This window comes from Microdochium trichocladiopsis, assembly GCF_020744255.1.
Source record: "Microdochium trichocladiopsis strain MPI-CAGE-CH-0230 chromosome Unknown B0I36scaffold_6, whole genome shotgun sequence".
Lineage (NCBI taxonomy): Eukaryota > Fungi > Ascomycota > Sordariomycetes > Xylariales > Microdochiaceae > Microdochium > Microdochium trichocladiopsis.
The window spans coordinates 2678167-2692718 of NW_025763549.1; the positions used below are offsets into that span (position 1 = coordinate 2678167).

Sequence of the window (14552 nt, forward strand, 5' to 3'; positions counted from 1 at the left end):
TTGCCAGGACGTCAGATGTTTTTACATGCTATATTAGAAGCCACAAATTCAGTAGAATATTGTACAAGCTGAGGTAGAGCGATGGATCATGTTGCAGTACATAATGTTTACAATTCATGTCATAAGACTTCGGCATGATTGCGTGAAGATAATATTCCAATTTCTATGGGCATCTTTCCATGTCTGGTTACTGCTTACCCACATATCCAGGCTATCATCATTCGTGACCATGAAGAGCCTTAGGACGTGAGTTTTATTGGCACGGTAGAGCATCTCGGCTCAATCGCTTCATGCCTGCCAACATGGCGAGAAAGGGTGACAAAAGGGGTGTCCTGTGCTATTTTGATTTGTGTCTAGCATGGTACTGGGAGACGGCGTGAGTGAGAGAATGTGAACGAGGAGTTGGAACGATTTAGATATACGCTCTATCGGATCATTGCTACGGATGAAATCTTTCAATAGATTCACGTAGTGCATATATACTGTGCCTCGACCAGTACAGTGACATCACGGTTGTGCTCGAAGGTCACACCGGAAAGAACTTCATTAACTCGACGTTCTACTGCAAGCAAAACTTGCCTGTCGTGGTGAAAGACGTTCTGGAGTCAACAAAGACGCTGCCCGAGAACTGCTCCACCAACATTCAGACGTACCTTGACCAGCACAAGGCAGATCTCAAGAGGTATCTTGACGATCTCATGAGGTACATGATCAAGAGGGAGTCGATCTCCATGACCAACTCGACGTTCCAGATCGACGTTGTCAGAGAGTGAGTACTTGTCCCCAAGAAGCACTGCCGAGCGATTACTAACACAATCCAATAGCTTTGCCATCCCCGTCGTCACCAGATATGTGGCCACGTTCCTCGGATTTGGCCAAAAGATCAGCGAAGTCGCCGGTGATGCCAAGGGCACTTACAGCGAGAACGAAATCTACCAGCACATCACGAACTGTCATGCCTTCCTGACGTACACCCAGATGAGACTAAGTGGATGCAGCGCCGCAAGGACTTCATTAGATCCATGAATACGCTCATCGAGCTCACTCAGAACGGCACTATCTGGGAGGCATGCTCATGGGGAATCTCCCAGGCGCTGTTTGGAACGAAGGAGAAGTCCAACGCAATGCATGACCTTGGAGTCTTCGTCGCCAAGGAGGTGCTGAAGTACGAAAAGGACCAGGAGAAGGCCGCTGCTATCCTCCTTCTCGTCTGTCTCGACTTTGCCTACAACGCTGTCGTCGCAGTAAGTTCCCTGGCACTCACTATGCTCCGGCATTGAGACTAACTTGGTTATAGCTCACTGCTACTCTGGACGGCTACATGGACGAGCTCTATCGGGCGGCGAACCCCGAAGCACGCTGGAAGAACGACACTGGCAAAGCTGTGTCAGAGCCACAATGGCCCGCGATCCAGGCATTGGCATTGAATGGTTCGACAGATGCCTTTGCAGAACTGGAGACGCTGGTGAAGCGCATGGTTCAGAAGAAAGTCCGCATCCCGCTCATCCGCCGAGCCCTGAAGGCGGGCGACTACAAGTTCACTTTCGATACGGACGATGTACACATCGACGAAGGCCAGCCAGTTGTCCTTGATCTCGTGAGTCCCTCCCTAGTTGACTGAGATACAGCCTGCCACAGAAATTCTTGACTGACGAAAATAATCTCGCAACAGACCGCTGCCGAAGAACATGCCAGCAACGCCGAGGCCAAGAAGTTCCTCCGCATGGCGTTCCAGTTCAGGATCGCCGACAAGTTCAACGCGTTCTTGCCTCAGGGCCTGGCTTCACTCTCGCTGACGTCGATGATCAAGTTCATCGCGCAGATGCAGAACCCCCGTCGCGGCCACGCCGCCCAGGGAAAACTCAAGAGAGTTCGCCTCGACTCCACGCCCGAGGGCTACGCCAACTACATGGCGCCGATGAGGGTGGCCTGGATTGGCCAGCAAGGGAAGACACTCAAGAAGAAGGAGCAGGACAAGTCCTTCAACGAGGACATGCTGTGGCCAGAGGTGCACACCTACCTCACGCCCACATGGGACCAGTTCGTCGCGTTCCCCATGACCTGGAAGATACGCTTTGACGTGTTCGGCGCGTCGGACTACGCGACATACGACAAGGACACCAAGCAGATGCTCGAGCCATATGGCGTGGTCAAGTACGCCGCGCCTCTCCCGGACTACCTTCCTCCCTGGTACCAGCCCGTTGGGCCATCGTCTGTCGGCGGCTCGTTCGTAACTGTCGCTTGTACCTGCGCCGCGGGTCCTGGCGCGGGCCGCTCGGAGCAGGGTGACATCAAGCATAGTGTTGTGCCGGTAACGACTGGATGCGGCATGTCGCATTGACGCGAAGGAGTCTAATTCTACTGGCTTGCTCGGCGTTTGCCGTTGATTGATTCTTTCTGATCTTCAGTCCGCTTTACTTCAACTTCTTATAGTAATTTTCACTGTGATACACAAAGCTTGAAGCTTCGGGACTACTTGGTATTTGATGTAGGGTATCAAATGGCCTCTTGCAGCCTCGCTTGCAATTGAAGTGCTGGTATGCCATGTAGCCTGACAAGGCCGCCTTGGCAGACTCCAGTGCTGCCACAGAAGATGAATCCGCAGTGCACCGGCTAGCACAGATACCATGACGTCCTTGAAACGGGTCGAAGAGCCCTTCAGCAATGACTGGACTTGGCAGAGCTTCATGATAGGTATAGCTGACAGGCATTGCTCGCAATCATTGCAATACTCCGGGGTACCCTTTGCCGCCCTTGACTCGAGGCCTCCATTGCGCCTGACTCGAGGTCTCCGTCGGAGAGCACGAATCGCCATGTTATCAGCCATGACGTCCAGCCAAGCACGAAGCGGGCACAAATATTGGGCACACGCGTCGTCCGTGGCCGATACGCCGCAGTGAATGTCCGATGGAGGTTGACGAATGCTAGACTTTGTGAACGCCATATGGCCAGATCCTTCATCCTTCAATTTGAGCGAGTCGTCGTCCCTGATGGGTAACGTGGCCTATTACAATGCCTGGAGCCTCAGGGAAGACAAGTTTTGTAATCTGAGAGCTTTCTCCTTGGTGTTTCGTCTTGTCGTGGATTTCATGATGGTTCTATCAACTATGGAGCGTGTACGAGTTTCGTATTCAGAAATGCCATCCGAATGAATACATGTCTCATTTCGGGCCGTGAACCAGGGTGTAACAGAATAATTGTCCGGAAGTGGGCTCGGGGCTCGGTCGCGATGTTCTGACCTGGCGGACTTTCTTTGACTCGCCCTTATCCCTTGCTGCCACTACGCGCAGCAGCAGATCCTCACTGTAAGCTTAATGCATAGGCTGAATAATTTCCTCATGCCGATCGCGCGACGCGTCACGGAATGATTGCGTGATCCGACAGCTACGTGGACCTCTCGATAGATATTGCTACTATGCAGGTCCGATGTGGACGTCACCCATTCAGATGCCGACGTCTCGCTTGCTTGCAGCGTACCATACCATAGATCTATAACCCCAGGACTACTCAATACAACCGGTAATTTTCATGGCGCCAGCTTTGCTGACAAAATATTGATCCGTAGTCAAACTGTTTGAGACCTGTCTCATGATTCTATCGGAAATTCTTCAACCGTCAAAAATCACAGAGCGGAGTTGCGGACGATCGACATATGTCAGTTATCGCCAAGATGATCGACACGACTGACAGAATGTCCACTGCGACGATGGACAGCAGGATGTAGCATAGATGATCAGGAACAAAAACCGAGTCTTTCTCTGAACATAAAAAGGACAAGTCCTCTTGCTTATTCCTGGTTCTATCCTCGCATCATCATCACAACTCTTTACACTTCACTCTTCTTCTTTGCAAAAACAATCATATATCAACATCATAACCAATAGCAAAAATGGATCGCCTCAATAACACGCTGGTCGCCGCTCTTTTCGCCTTCCACGGCGCGAGTGCCCTGCCGATCAGCGGTGGGAGCATTCAGGCAGACAGCTCAGACCTCCACAGCCGCCAGGACTCGCCCACTGATGGATTAGCTGTCATCGATTCCGTGGCAGACGGCTCTGGTCTCAACCGCCGCCAGGTACCTAGCTACCCGGCAACGCCTATCCACAACTACCTGGTCCGACCTAAGGCTGCCGGCACTACTTCTCTCAGCGAGCGTCAGGTTGAGGTGGGTCGACGGCGAGGACGGCGGTGCAGTTGGAAGGCGTCAGGTCCCGAGCTACGGAACTGCGCCTATCACCTACTCGGTTCGCCCGAAGGCTGCCGGCGCTGGCTCTCTCAACGAGCGCCAGTTTGAGGTGGTGGACCGCGAGGACGGTGTAGTCGGACGGCGCCAGGAGGATCAGCCCATTGTCAGCCCGGAGGTTGCCGCCTCTGGCCCCCCGACGAAGCGCGAGCCCCAGGTGAACGGAGATGGTGGCGGTCCTTTCGGAAGGCGCCAGATACCTAGCTACCCAGCAACGCCTATCCACAACTACCCGGTCCGCCCGAAGACTGTCGGCGCAGTCTCTCTCAGCGAGGACGGCCAGGCCGGCGGCGCAGTCGGGAGGCGTCAGGAGAACCAACCTATCCTCACCGGTGCCGCGCTCCGCCCGGCGGCCGACGCCGCTGGTCCCGTGACGAAGCGCGAGCCGCAGGTGAACGGAGATGGTGGTGGCCCGCTCGGGAAGCGCCAGGGATCGAGAAACCCTGTTGTAGGGGGACAAATCCCGCCTCCAGCACAAAAGCGTCAGAGAGAGGGGATTCCCATGGGATCTCTCCCACCCAAATCATCGTCAAAGCGCCAGGACGGAAACAACCCGATCCAGATGGACTGAGCCCCAAAGGCCGTCACAGAAGCGCGAGGACAGTCGGTCTTTGTCTTTTACTGGCGGGTTGCCGTCAGTACGTTGGAGGATTCTGCCGACGGTCCATTAGACCCGGCGAGTCAGCAACGGCGGCCGCTGACATGAACCCTTTTCGCTATGCAGCTTGGCTTTGTTTTTCGTTTTTTCCATTGAGGTTCGTCCGCTGTTTTCACTCTAGTCAAGTATCCTCTCGTTTAAGCCGAGCACTCTCATGTAGGGCACCTCTTGTTTCAGCTTCAGAAAATCACACGCGTAGATTGTGTCACAATACATCGCTCTAAGAATTTCCGTGCCCGACTTTCTCTGATAAGAAGCCCGCAGGAGCATTTAGCGTTACATTCTCGTTTTCTTGCTTTCACATGGCAGTTTACAGCGTGTCTATGACGCCACCTGTCCTGAGTGGCGCGCCTGATGGATCACGCCGACTGTGGTCGATGCAGAGGTTGAGAGAACGAGAGACCAGAAACTATCGCGTGAACAGCTTGCCGGTATGACACATCGGACCACTACCAAGAAGTCACAGAATATCAGGTCCGAAGTTGTCAAGCGGTGTTGTAGCGGGCCAGTTTGACACAACAAGCGTGGGCAATGTCCTGCACCTGAGAGCGAGGAGTCACAGGCAGCGGTATCGAGCTCAGCCAACAACAATATCTACTCGTACTTAGCGTACTCTTCCACTGTCGGATAGTCGCATGATCTCGCCCGGTTGCCTGCATGGTCTTGGCCCCCTCACTCGGGCCGATCTTTTCACCGTGGTGGCACTGCAGCATGCCTAACTACCTATCGTCTGCCGGCATTGTCATGGTGCACAGCGTCGCTGTGCTTTACCTCCCGATGTCCCCAATGAAGATCTAGAGTACATAAGTACGCGTACGCATCTAATTGTCTGGCCTCCGGAGATTGCTAAGCCGCCATCAAGCTCCGGTCAACAGCTTGGTACCACCTCGCCAAACCCATCGAGATGGATTGGACTGGGATACAACTTTGGACTTATTCGCCGTTCCGTTCATGGCCCGAGGTACCACATGGACTGGCCTTAACCTTACCTTGTGCGATCCAACTTGGCCTGTTGTGTCTGAATTTGCCAAATATCACATCAACGTCTCGAGACCAGAGTCGGATGACGACATGAGTGCCACTTGTGATGGACCTCCAGGATACATTGCGCGAGGACGAGCTGTGAGAACTGGACATCACTTACCTCGCCCGGGGGGAGAACTGGAAGGCTGCATCGAGAAATATAACGTAAGCATGTGGATTGCCGAAGTCGTGGAACATGACGATTGCGGGGAAGCGGTATCACTAAACTATTCTTCTGCGCTTTGGCCTCGGACTCGTGAGATCTCATTGTTGACTTGATGCCAGGGTCCGCCGTGGCAACTTACGACGCCGAATTCATTTTGACATTCCATGACCACCACTCCACTTTTGGGTCCCTGCATAGCACGAAACCGTTTGTCGTCGCACCTCAGCTCATGCAGGGAATCTAGATGGGATGTGGTTGCACAATGTGGCTGGGATCAAAGGGAAGCACGAACTCTGAATTCCGGATGAATCCGGATAGCGCACGGACAATGCGCCGTCTCGAGTTACACGTGGTGGACATATCCTGATTTGGTTTCCTGAGGGAGGTCTGTGTGGATTCTATTCGTTATAGGCCTGCTTACCCTAAGATGTTATTTAGTCTTCCTACGGACCATCGTTTTCTCTCGTTGAAGTGGCCAAACTCCTCCGGGCAACACCTGTACCGAGGAGCCAAGCGTCACTCGGTGCGCACACCCTGCGGCCGCCGAACAACATTATAATCTCCATTCGAACATATCATCTCAAGCCCACAACTCCACAAAGACCTCATCAACTCCTTAAGACGCCCTCTCCACATATAAACACCTCCACCACACATACCGAAACAATGTGCCGCGACATCTGCGTCCTCTACGTGTGCTCTGCATGCGGGGAGCAGCTGTCCGAGACCTCGACGAAACAATGGTGCCGCGATGCCCGACGGAAGGGCAAGTTCGGCCGCTGCGTCGCGGGGGCCAGCCGTGTCGAGGACGAGTCGCGCAGGGAAGAGTGCCTCGCGTGTACGGAGCTCCGCGAGCAGCAGATGGCGCAGCTGAGGGACTTTGCGGTACGGCGGCTTGGATGGAGAAGTGGCAAGGGCGGGAGGAACGGAGATGCCGACAGTGGTCGTGGCGGGCGTGGTGGACAGGTCCAGAGACAGTGTAGTGATGGTGGTGTTGCTGGCGATGAAGAGGATGATGATGCTGGGTATGGGTACTCTGTGGTGAGGTGGGAGATGTTGCTATGGAGTTTAACTGGGGATAAGACGGTTGCTTTCGTTCTGCCACTGATACAGGTCGTGATGTATTCCGAATATACAAAAGAGGCTACCAACGTCCCCAACATCCTCTCTAAGCCACCCTCTTGGGGCTAGGTACAGGATCGTAGTAAAGATTGTCACATGACGACGGCGGTAGGTAGAAGAGAACTGTAATCACAAACGAACAAGGGACATGGTGGACCTGGGACGTGGCCGGCTGCAATCCGACAGGCCAGCAAGAGGACCTACCCTGCGAGCCGCCCTCAAGTGGCCTTGGCGGGCGGGGTTCAGAACCTGTTGGGCGCCAACATGCGCCCACACCCCTGTGTATAAACGAGCATACCAGGATCACCACCGTTTTTTCCGCTCCTTGCCGCCCTTTCCCACACCAACAGGAGCGAACAAGAGCGAGGCTCGTCCAAAGCTGAGTTGCGATCAGAAAGTGACTGATCACGGCCTCCAGTCGCCAGCTTCCCCAAGGGTCTTTGTGCATATCTCAGAGGCATGCATGCTGGCGCCGTCCGTCCAGTCAGCAAGAACGCCAAGACTTGTCGACCGCCCGGCACATCACTTGCGAGCTCAAGGTCTCGCAAATGATTGCCCGGGACTCGACCTTGCATACTGCAGTCCTCGTCAAGGGTTCATGCCGGCATGCGAACCGTTTCCCGTTTGCTTTTCGACGAGAAACAGAGGAGGTTGCAGTTGCCTCAGGTATCTACCAATGCACCCCTTTGCAAGGAAGGAGCGACCCATCATCCCCGAAGAGCTGTTTCCCTAACAACAATCTCTACACTGGAACACACCTGAGGTTCTTCATCGTCGCTCACACAAGACGGTACCCCAAACAGGCTCTCTTCGCCAGTAGCCACGGACCAGTAGCACGCGTCCGCCACCGCTAGCATGGACGGCCCAAAACATCAAGCCTATGGGGTTCCCCCACAAGGCGAGGAAGACCACGACGCCTTTCAGCAGGCTGCCGAAATTGCCCGCTGGTCCAAAGAGTTGCATCTCAATGAGAGGGCTGCCTCCGACCTGTACGACAAGAACCACGACCTGATCATGCAGTTTCTCGGGACGAATCCCACACTCTACGTTGAGCTTCTCAAGATTATTTGCGACAACAAGAACCTGAGGCGGGAAAAGGCACAGGGGATCTATGAGGACAAACTTACACAGTACATGCAGGGCCACAAAAAGGAGCCAGAGGACCCTGAAAAGAGCAACCAGCACGTCGAACCACATACATCTCCAGCACCCCCACCGGCCAGCATGCCCTCGTCTATCTCGGCCGTTCCACAAGACACTTCCAGATGCAACAGCATATTGCTAGACAGCATAGAAGTGGTCTCCCCAGCACCGTTGCCAGAGACTCGACCTGAAGACCTGGCCGACGCGGTGGCCGATGCGGCACCTATCAGCAAGGACCAGACGGCCAGGGAAAGCCAGCAGCCAGCTTCCACGCCAGCGGTTTCTGCCATCGCGCCGAGCGAGGCACCGCAAACAGCAGACGACAAACTACGCAGCGCTGCGTCATCGGCCTACAATCATACTGATGAGGCGCCGAAGGACATGAACTCAAATAAACGTCCTGCCTCCACCGAGCTCCAACAGCAGCCAGCAGCAAAGCGGCCGAAGGAGCACAGCAATCCGCAGGCTGTGCCAGCGAAGCCAGCTGGCGACCAAAATGGACAACCGGATCACAAGAAGAAGAAGAAGAAGAAGCACAGCCTCAAGGCGTCCCATGCTACACCACTGACAGATCGAACGATCACGTTCGACGAGGTAGCGAACAACCAGATGCACTACGACACCATCGTAGAATATCCTCCAGGATGTGGCAACTACTACATCTTGTTCTGCAAGGAGCATAGTGTTCATTTCAAGTACAAGTTGCCCATCGGTGGCGCTGCCAAACACCTGTTCAGCCCACTCCACGGCGAGCCTAAAAAAAGTTGGCCTCGTGCTGTCGAATTGTTAGGCTATCTTGTCACAGGTTGTAACGATCAGCTCAAAACCGAGCACAATCGCAAGGTCGAGAAAAAGTTCGAGTCAGGGCATATCCCCCAGAACCAAAGGTCAAAGTTCTTGCCGCCAAAGAAGCCGCCACAAGCGAAGCCGCCCGCGCCTCCAGCAGCCAAAGCACAGATGCAAACACCATCTACTCCCAAGCCTTCGGCTCCAGCCCCCGGTGACAGACCGAAGGACATCACGACACCGCCCTCGGCGTGGGCTAACGGCATATTTTACCCTAAGACGTTCCACATCTACCAGGCGAAATGGGGTACTGGAAATGGTGCTACTCATTATCCCGTCATGATCCTGGACTGGGATTCTCAGGCGGACAGCGGACTTGGCGGGACACTCAACGACACCCAGCTCCTCGACGCAGGGGGTGACCCGCCGGGTTGTTATCAATACGACCAGCCAGTCGAGAAGATCATCGGTTGGGAAGACGGATATGAGGATGGCGGCCCCAAGGTTGCGTCGCGCAAATTCCCCGTTCTCTTCTTCGATGCACAAAAGTCAGCCGCATGGATATTCGGCCGCAGCTTGAAGAGGTATCCCCTCTACGAGGATCTGCAGGATCAAAAGGAGCGAAAGAAACAGCTCGAGGTCCGTAGATGGATCGCCCGCAGAGAGGGGTTCACTACATGGAAAGAACGTCAGACAGTACAACCAGGGGCAACATTCGATGAGGCTCGTCTTAACCTTCCCCAAGACGAGAGCTCTCCCCAGATTCCCTACACGCGATCGCCTTCCGTCGCTACGACTCTAGAGCAGTCTGTGCAGATAACTAACCCCGAGGAGGACGTCGATGGCGGTAGTGAAGCCATGGATATGGACGACTCGGACTCTAGTCTCGATTGCGAGACGTCCCAAGATGCAGAGCTAAAAAAACTGCTAGAGACGGCAGGCGAAATCCCAGGAGATCAGGACTACACCGATTCGCAGGAAACGGCCGATCCTGACCTCGACATGGCGGACACGGCCTCGCCCTCGAAGGCCTATCGGAAGTCATTTATCTCGACCCGCAGCACCGATAAGGGCGATACGGTACTTGTGACAGCCTCCTCTGGTCGACTGAGAGGCACACCCGCGAATGTGAGGTCTGGCATGTCCCAGGCTCAGGTACTCTCGGAAGAGGCATTACATATGCGACCAGCCTTGCTAGCCGAGGCCGCCCAGACTACTGGCACCGAGTTGCTCCAAAGACCGCAGACAAGTCCTTCAATCCAGGCGAGCCAGACTACGAGCCCAGCAAGCGTTCCAACATGTCTCCCGTCTGCGTCTGCGTTTACGCAGGGGGATAGCGCTTTGGACGAGGCTATATCAGAAGAGCCGATAACAAAGTCTCAGTCTCTTCGCGATAGCGCTGAGCCGGCTAGTAAGCCGGAAGACCTAGTGCTTCATTCAACTACAATCGATAAAGATTACACAGGTGCTGATGGTTTTACTGGCACGGCTGCAGCGGCAAAACCAGACGACGGACCTACGCCTGTAAGCGCCAGCAGCCCCAAGTCTGGTTTTGACGACACTGGCAGAGCTGCGGCGGCGCCACACATCCAGACGTCGGGGCTGCCGCAACCCCCCAGGTGGGACAGCATGTTGCGAGAAGCAGCGTCAGCAATATCAGCTGCAGCATCAGCGTCAGCATCAGCATCACCAGCGCCGTCTGCTACGGCACACCCGCATATCGAGTTTACCTTGCAACTCTACAGCCGCGGAACAACCTACTGGGAGAAGACTAGCGCCGACGTCCCGAGTATCAAGGTCGTAAGCGAGGGCGACGTACTAATGTCGGTAGACAGCGCTGTCGAGGTTGCAGTCCGGCCTAGTGTGATACGGACGTTTATGCGGCAGCCTTACGGGACGGACAACTACAAGATGGTGCTTGTGCCGGCCGAGAACAAGGAGGAGGCGATGCACCTGGTGTTTGGGTCTGGGCCGGGCAGCCAGGGAGAGAGTGGCAAGCGGCAGTCGCGGCGGTTTGTGCAGTGGATACAGCAGGTCAACCCGAGCCTGGAGGCGCTGGTCGAGTGACGCTCAGAAGAGGGAGAAAAGCCAGTTGTTGCGTTGCACATTGTTTCCTTGATAGCCAGATACCCCGATAGCAGTTTGTAAGACACGAATGCAGTGAGGTTGTTGGTAGTTGCAGCCAGAGGCCAGCTCGCAAAGTACACTACATGGTCGGCATGTGACGGACGCCCCGCATTCCTGGCTTGGCTGCCTGCGGGAGCTCTCTCCTCTCCCACCTTGCTGGGTCCTGACATTTTGACATCTGACGGTGGGCTCCGGTGAGTGGGGGCTGCCCGGCATCTCTCGCTCATGACATTTCTTCTGCCGTCCGGCTTCCGATTCATGTTGTGCAAAGATCCGAGCAACAACGACGGCGAAGAGACGGGCAACCTTGAACAGAGACCCTTCGGGAAAGTGTTGTTGTGCCGAGGACCTGCTGATCGACGGGCAAGGGAGCACGCCACACACACACACACACACACACACACAGACATCCATCTCGCTCTCTCATCTCCTCGTTGTCATTCCGGCTTCTTGTTCTGTCTTTTGCGACATTGTCACCACCTATTTCTCGAGAAGCAGGTCGACACCATCTGCGCGCTGCGACAAGGACAGGCGCGCTGCTGACTGCGCGACTCGACGCGTTGCGCCTGCGCGCGCACACGCACATGACCAGCAGCGGCATTGAGCTGGAGCAGCTCTGGTCAACAAGTCTGCCTTGATGGCTGCCATCGTGAGTCCAGTCCTGTCCTTGCATGGCAGTCTAGTGCTGCCTTGATCGCCGGCCAGCCCCAACCCAACCCACGTCATTGCTGCACCACGGCTCCCTCTCCAGATCCCCACTGCCCGACGACAGCACTGTACCAGCACACCTGCACAACATCCTTCCCTCCCTCCCTCCCCCCAAGGAATCCCCGTCCATCCCCAGACATAAAAGCCCCCTTCTTGTGCATTGCATGGAGCGACATTCGCCAGACTGACCCCTAGCCGCACGTCCCCCCGCGCCCGCAGGAGACTCCCTGGATGGACCACATGTCGACCCCAAATCCGACTCCCACGCAACTCCGACCTCGACGCCACCACCACACACAACTCGCATCATGACACGCCCACCTCGTCGTCGGCCGCGGCCGTCCTCCCCTACTACGCGCCGCCCACCTACGCCTCCTTCTCGCCCGCACACCTAGCCACCGCCTCCTCCGCCGCCAAACGCCGCTCCACCATCCTCGTCCACCAGAAGTCGCCTCTCCTGCTCGTCACCCCGCCCCAGGTCATCCGCGCCCTCGCCTACAGCCATCTCTTCCTCCTCCCGCTCAACAAGCTCGCGGGGCTGCTCACATGGACCACCGGCGACCCCTGGGAGAGCTTCCTCCTGCTCGTCGCCTTCTGGGCCGCCGTCCTCTATGGCGACATCCTCGTCCGCCTCGCGGGTCCCATCGTCACCGTCCTTGCCCTGATCGGCGGCATGTACAGCCGGCGCTACAGCCCCCTCTCGAGCAGCGGCTGGGCAGAGCACCCGAGCAACCTCAACAGCCACACCGGCGGCCTCGGCAGCAGTGGGAACACCAACAACAATAAGAGCAAGGGCGGCAAGAACAGCGCTGGCGGGGCCGGCGATCCCGCCAGCACGACGGGCCACACGCGCGCCGGCAGCGAGGCGACGAGCACGCGGCACCAGAAGACATTGGACGAGATCGTCGAGACTCTTAAGGTGTTCACGACGCGGTGCAATATCCTCCTGGAGCCCCTGCTCGAGATGACCGACTTCCTCTCGACCTCGCGCACAGCTACCAGCGCGACCACGCGCCCGGCGCTCACGACGCTGTTTGTCCGGCTGCTCGCCATCACGCCCCTCTGGATCGCCCTGATGCTCCCGCCCTGGCGCATCATCACCACCAAGCGCGTCGCGCTGATCGTCGGCACGATCCTGCTGTCCTGGCATTCCCCGCCCGCGCAGCGCCGCGGTGCGCCAGATCGCCGGCTGGATCACCGGGCTCGAGTTCGACCGGCCGACCATCGCCGCCACTTCCGCCGCCGCCAACGCCCATAACGGCTCCTCAACGTCGTTGTCATCGTCAAAGAAGCACCCCAGTAACGCCGCATCCGCGCTCACCGCGGCCCTCCAACGCGGGCGCCGGCGGCCACAGTCGAAAGACCCGGGCGTCCGGTTCACGTTCATCCTATACGAGAACCAGCGCCGCTGGGTCGCGCTAGGCTGGACGAGTAGCCTATTCACGTACGAGCGCGCCGCGTGGACGGACGAGCAGAACAACCCCCTGCCGTCCAAGGACGCGTTCGAGCTGCCCGAGGTCGAGGACGCGCCGGCCAAGTGGCGATGGGTGGAGGGGAGCCGGTGGCGCGTGGACGGCGTGCCGGACCCGGAGGTCACGGATTATGACACGGAGGCGGGCAAGATGGGATGGATCTACTATGACAACAAGGTACGTTTTATCACAATGTTATTTCTGCTGTGTATACAGGAAGCTATGTGATTACGAGATGCTGACTACGGTCTCGGCGAACAAACAGTGGCAGTTTGGCCGTCGCGGCCTCGACGGGTGGGGTCGCTGGACGCGCAGGAGGAAGTAGTACCGCGACGCCGAGCTCGTTGAGAAGACCGAGGACGACTACGCCGCGGAGGACCAGGCCCAAGCCGGCGCCGACAGCAGCAACAGCACGTCCGCGACGTCGCCTCCCCCGCCGGCGCTCCCGCCGCGGTCCAGCTCGGTCGGCCGGCGGCGGTCGTCTGCGGCACAGCACGGGCCCGACGGGGCCGGGGAGTGTCGTCGTCGCTGCCGAACCAGGGCTCCGGCTCGCTGGCGTCCTCGCCCGAGGTAGAGAGGTCCAAGACGTTCCATCATAATGATAGCAACAACGATGCAGCGGGGAGTAGTACAGCCTCGACAAAGTCGCGCTTCCGCTTCCCCACGCCGACGTTGCGCAGGCGGGCCACGGGCGGCAGCGTGTCGAATCACCAGCAGCAGTCCTCCACATCCTCCCACACCAATGATAACAGCACCGGCACCGGCAGCGGGAGCGGTGGGAAAGGTAGTGGGAACAGCAGCAGCAGCAGGCCGCGGCGCACTAGCAACGCGAGCAGCCTGGGCCGGACGGAGCGGGACTACACGGACGACGACAGCGGGTTCGGCAGCCTCACGCCCGCGCTGGAGTTCGAGATCCAGGGCCACCACAAGGAGCTCGGGAGCTGGGGCGTCGGCGACGACGTGCAGATGGGGCTGGAGTAGGTTTTTGTGGTGAACCTGAGCACTTGGGATTCGTTTCATCTGGCACAGGGGAGCTGGTTTCTGAATTATTGGAATGGGAGATACCATCTTCGTTTAATATCACATCGCTCGTTGTTCTTTGGC

At 56.8% G+C, this 14552-nt stretch overlaps 5 protein-coding genes across 5 annotated transcripts; all 5 read left to right on the plus strand.

The window, feature by feature from the left end:
- Positions 1-302: 302 nt before the first annotated feature.
- B0I36DRAFT_364173 (uncharacterized protein) lies at positions 303-2341 on the plus strand (the record flags this gene model as incomplete). Its single annotated transcript, XM_046158921.1, has 6 exons — positions 303-376; positions 503-769; positions 825-952; positions 979-1244; positions 1298-1597; positions 1673-2341. 6 exons carry the CDS (start codon positions 303-305, stop codon positions 2339-2341), a joined length of 1704 nt encoding a protein of 567 aa, XP_046011950.1.
- A 1548-nt stretch (positions 2342-3889) lies between these two features.
- Positions 3890-4814, plus strand: B0I36DRAFT_350499 (uncharacterized protein; the record flags this gene model as incomplete). The annotated part of the gene is made up of 2 exons (XM_046156893.1): positions 3890-4165; positions 4257-4814. The coding sequence occupies 2 exons, from the start codon at positions 3890-3892 to the stop codon at positions 4812-4814; spliced, it is 834 nt and encodes a 277-aa protein (XP_046011951.1).
- A 1638-nt stretch (positions 4815-6452) lies between these two features.
- On the plus strand, positions 6453-7306 carry B0I36DRAFT_326200 (uncharacterized protein). The gene has a single exon (XM_046154308.1). It carries the CDS (start codon positions 6757-6759, stop codon positions 7279-7281), a length of 525 nt encoding a protein of 174 aa, XP_046011952.1. The 5' UTR covers positions 6453-6756; the 3' UTR covers positions 7282-7306.
- Positions 7307-8067: 761 nt separating this feature from the next.
- On the plus strand, positions 8068-10478 carry B0I36DRAFT_350501 (uncharacterized protein; the record flags this gene model as incomplete). The annotated part of the gene is made up of 2 exons (XM_046156894.1): positions 8068-10274; positions 10340-10478. The coding sequence occupies 2 exons, from the start codon at positions 8068-8070 to the stop codon at positions 10476-10478; spliced, it is 2346 nt and encodes a 781-aa protein (XP_046011953.1).
- A 1374-nt stretch (positions 10479-11852) lies between these two features.
- On the plus strand, positions 11853-14429 carry B0I36DRAFT_375076 (integral peroxisomal membrane peroxin-domain-containing protein; the record flags this gene model as incomplete). The annotated part of the gene is made up of 4 exons (XM_046160331.1): positions 11853-11887; positions 12196-13116; positions 13142-13625; positions 13989-14429. 4 exons carry the CDS (start codon positions 11853-11855, stop codon positions 14427-14429), a joined length of 1881 nt encoding a protein of 626 aa, XP_046011954.1.
- Between the last annotated feature and the right edge of the window lie 123 nt (positions 14430-14552).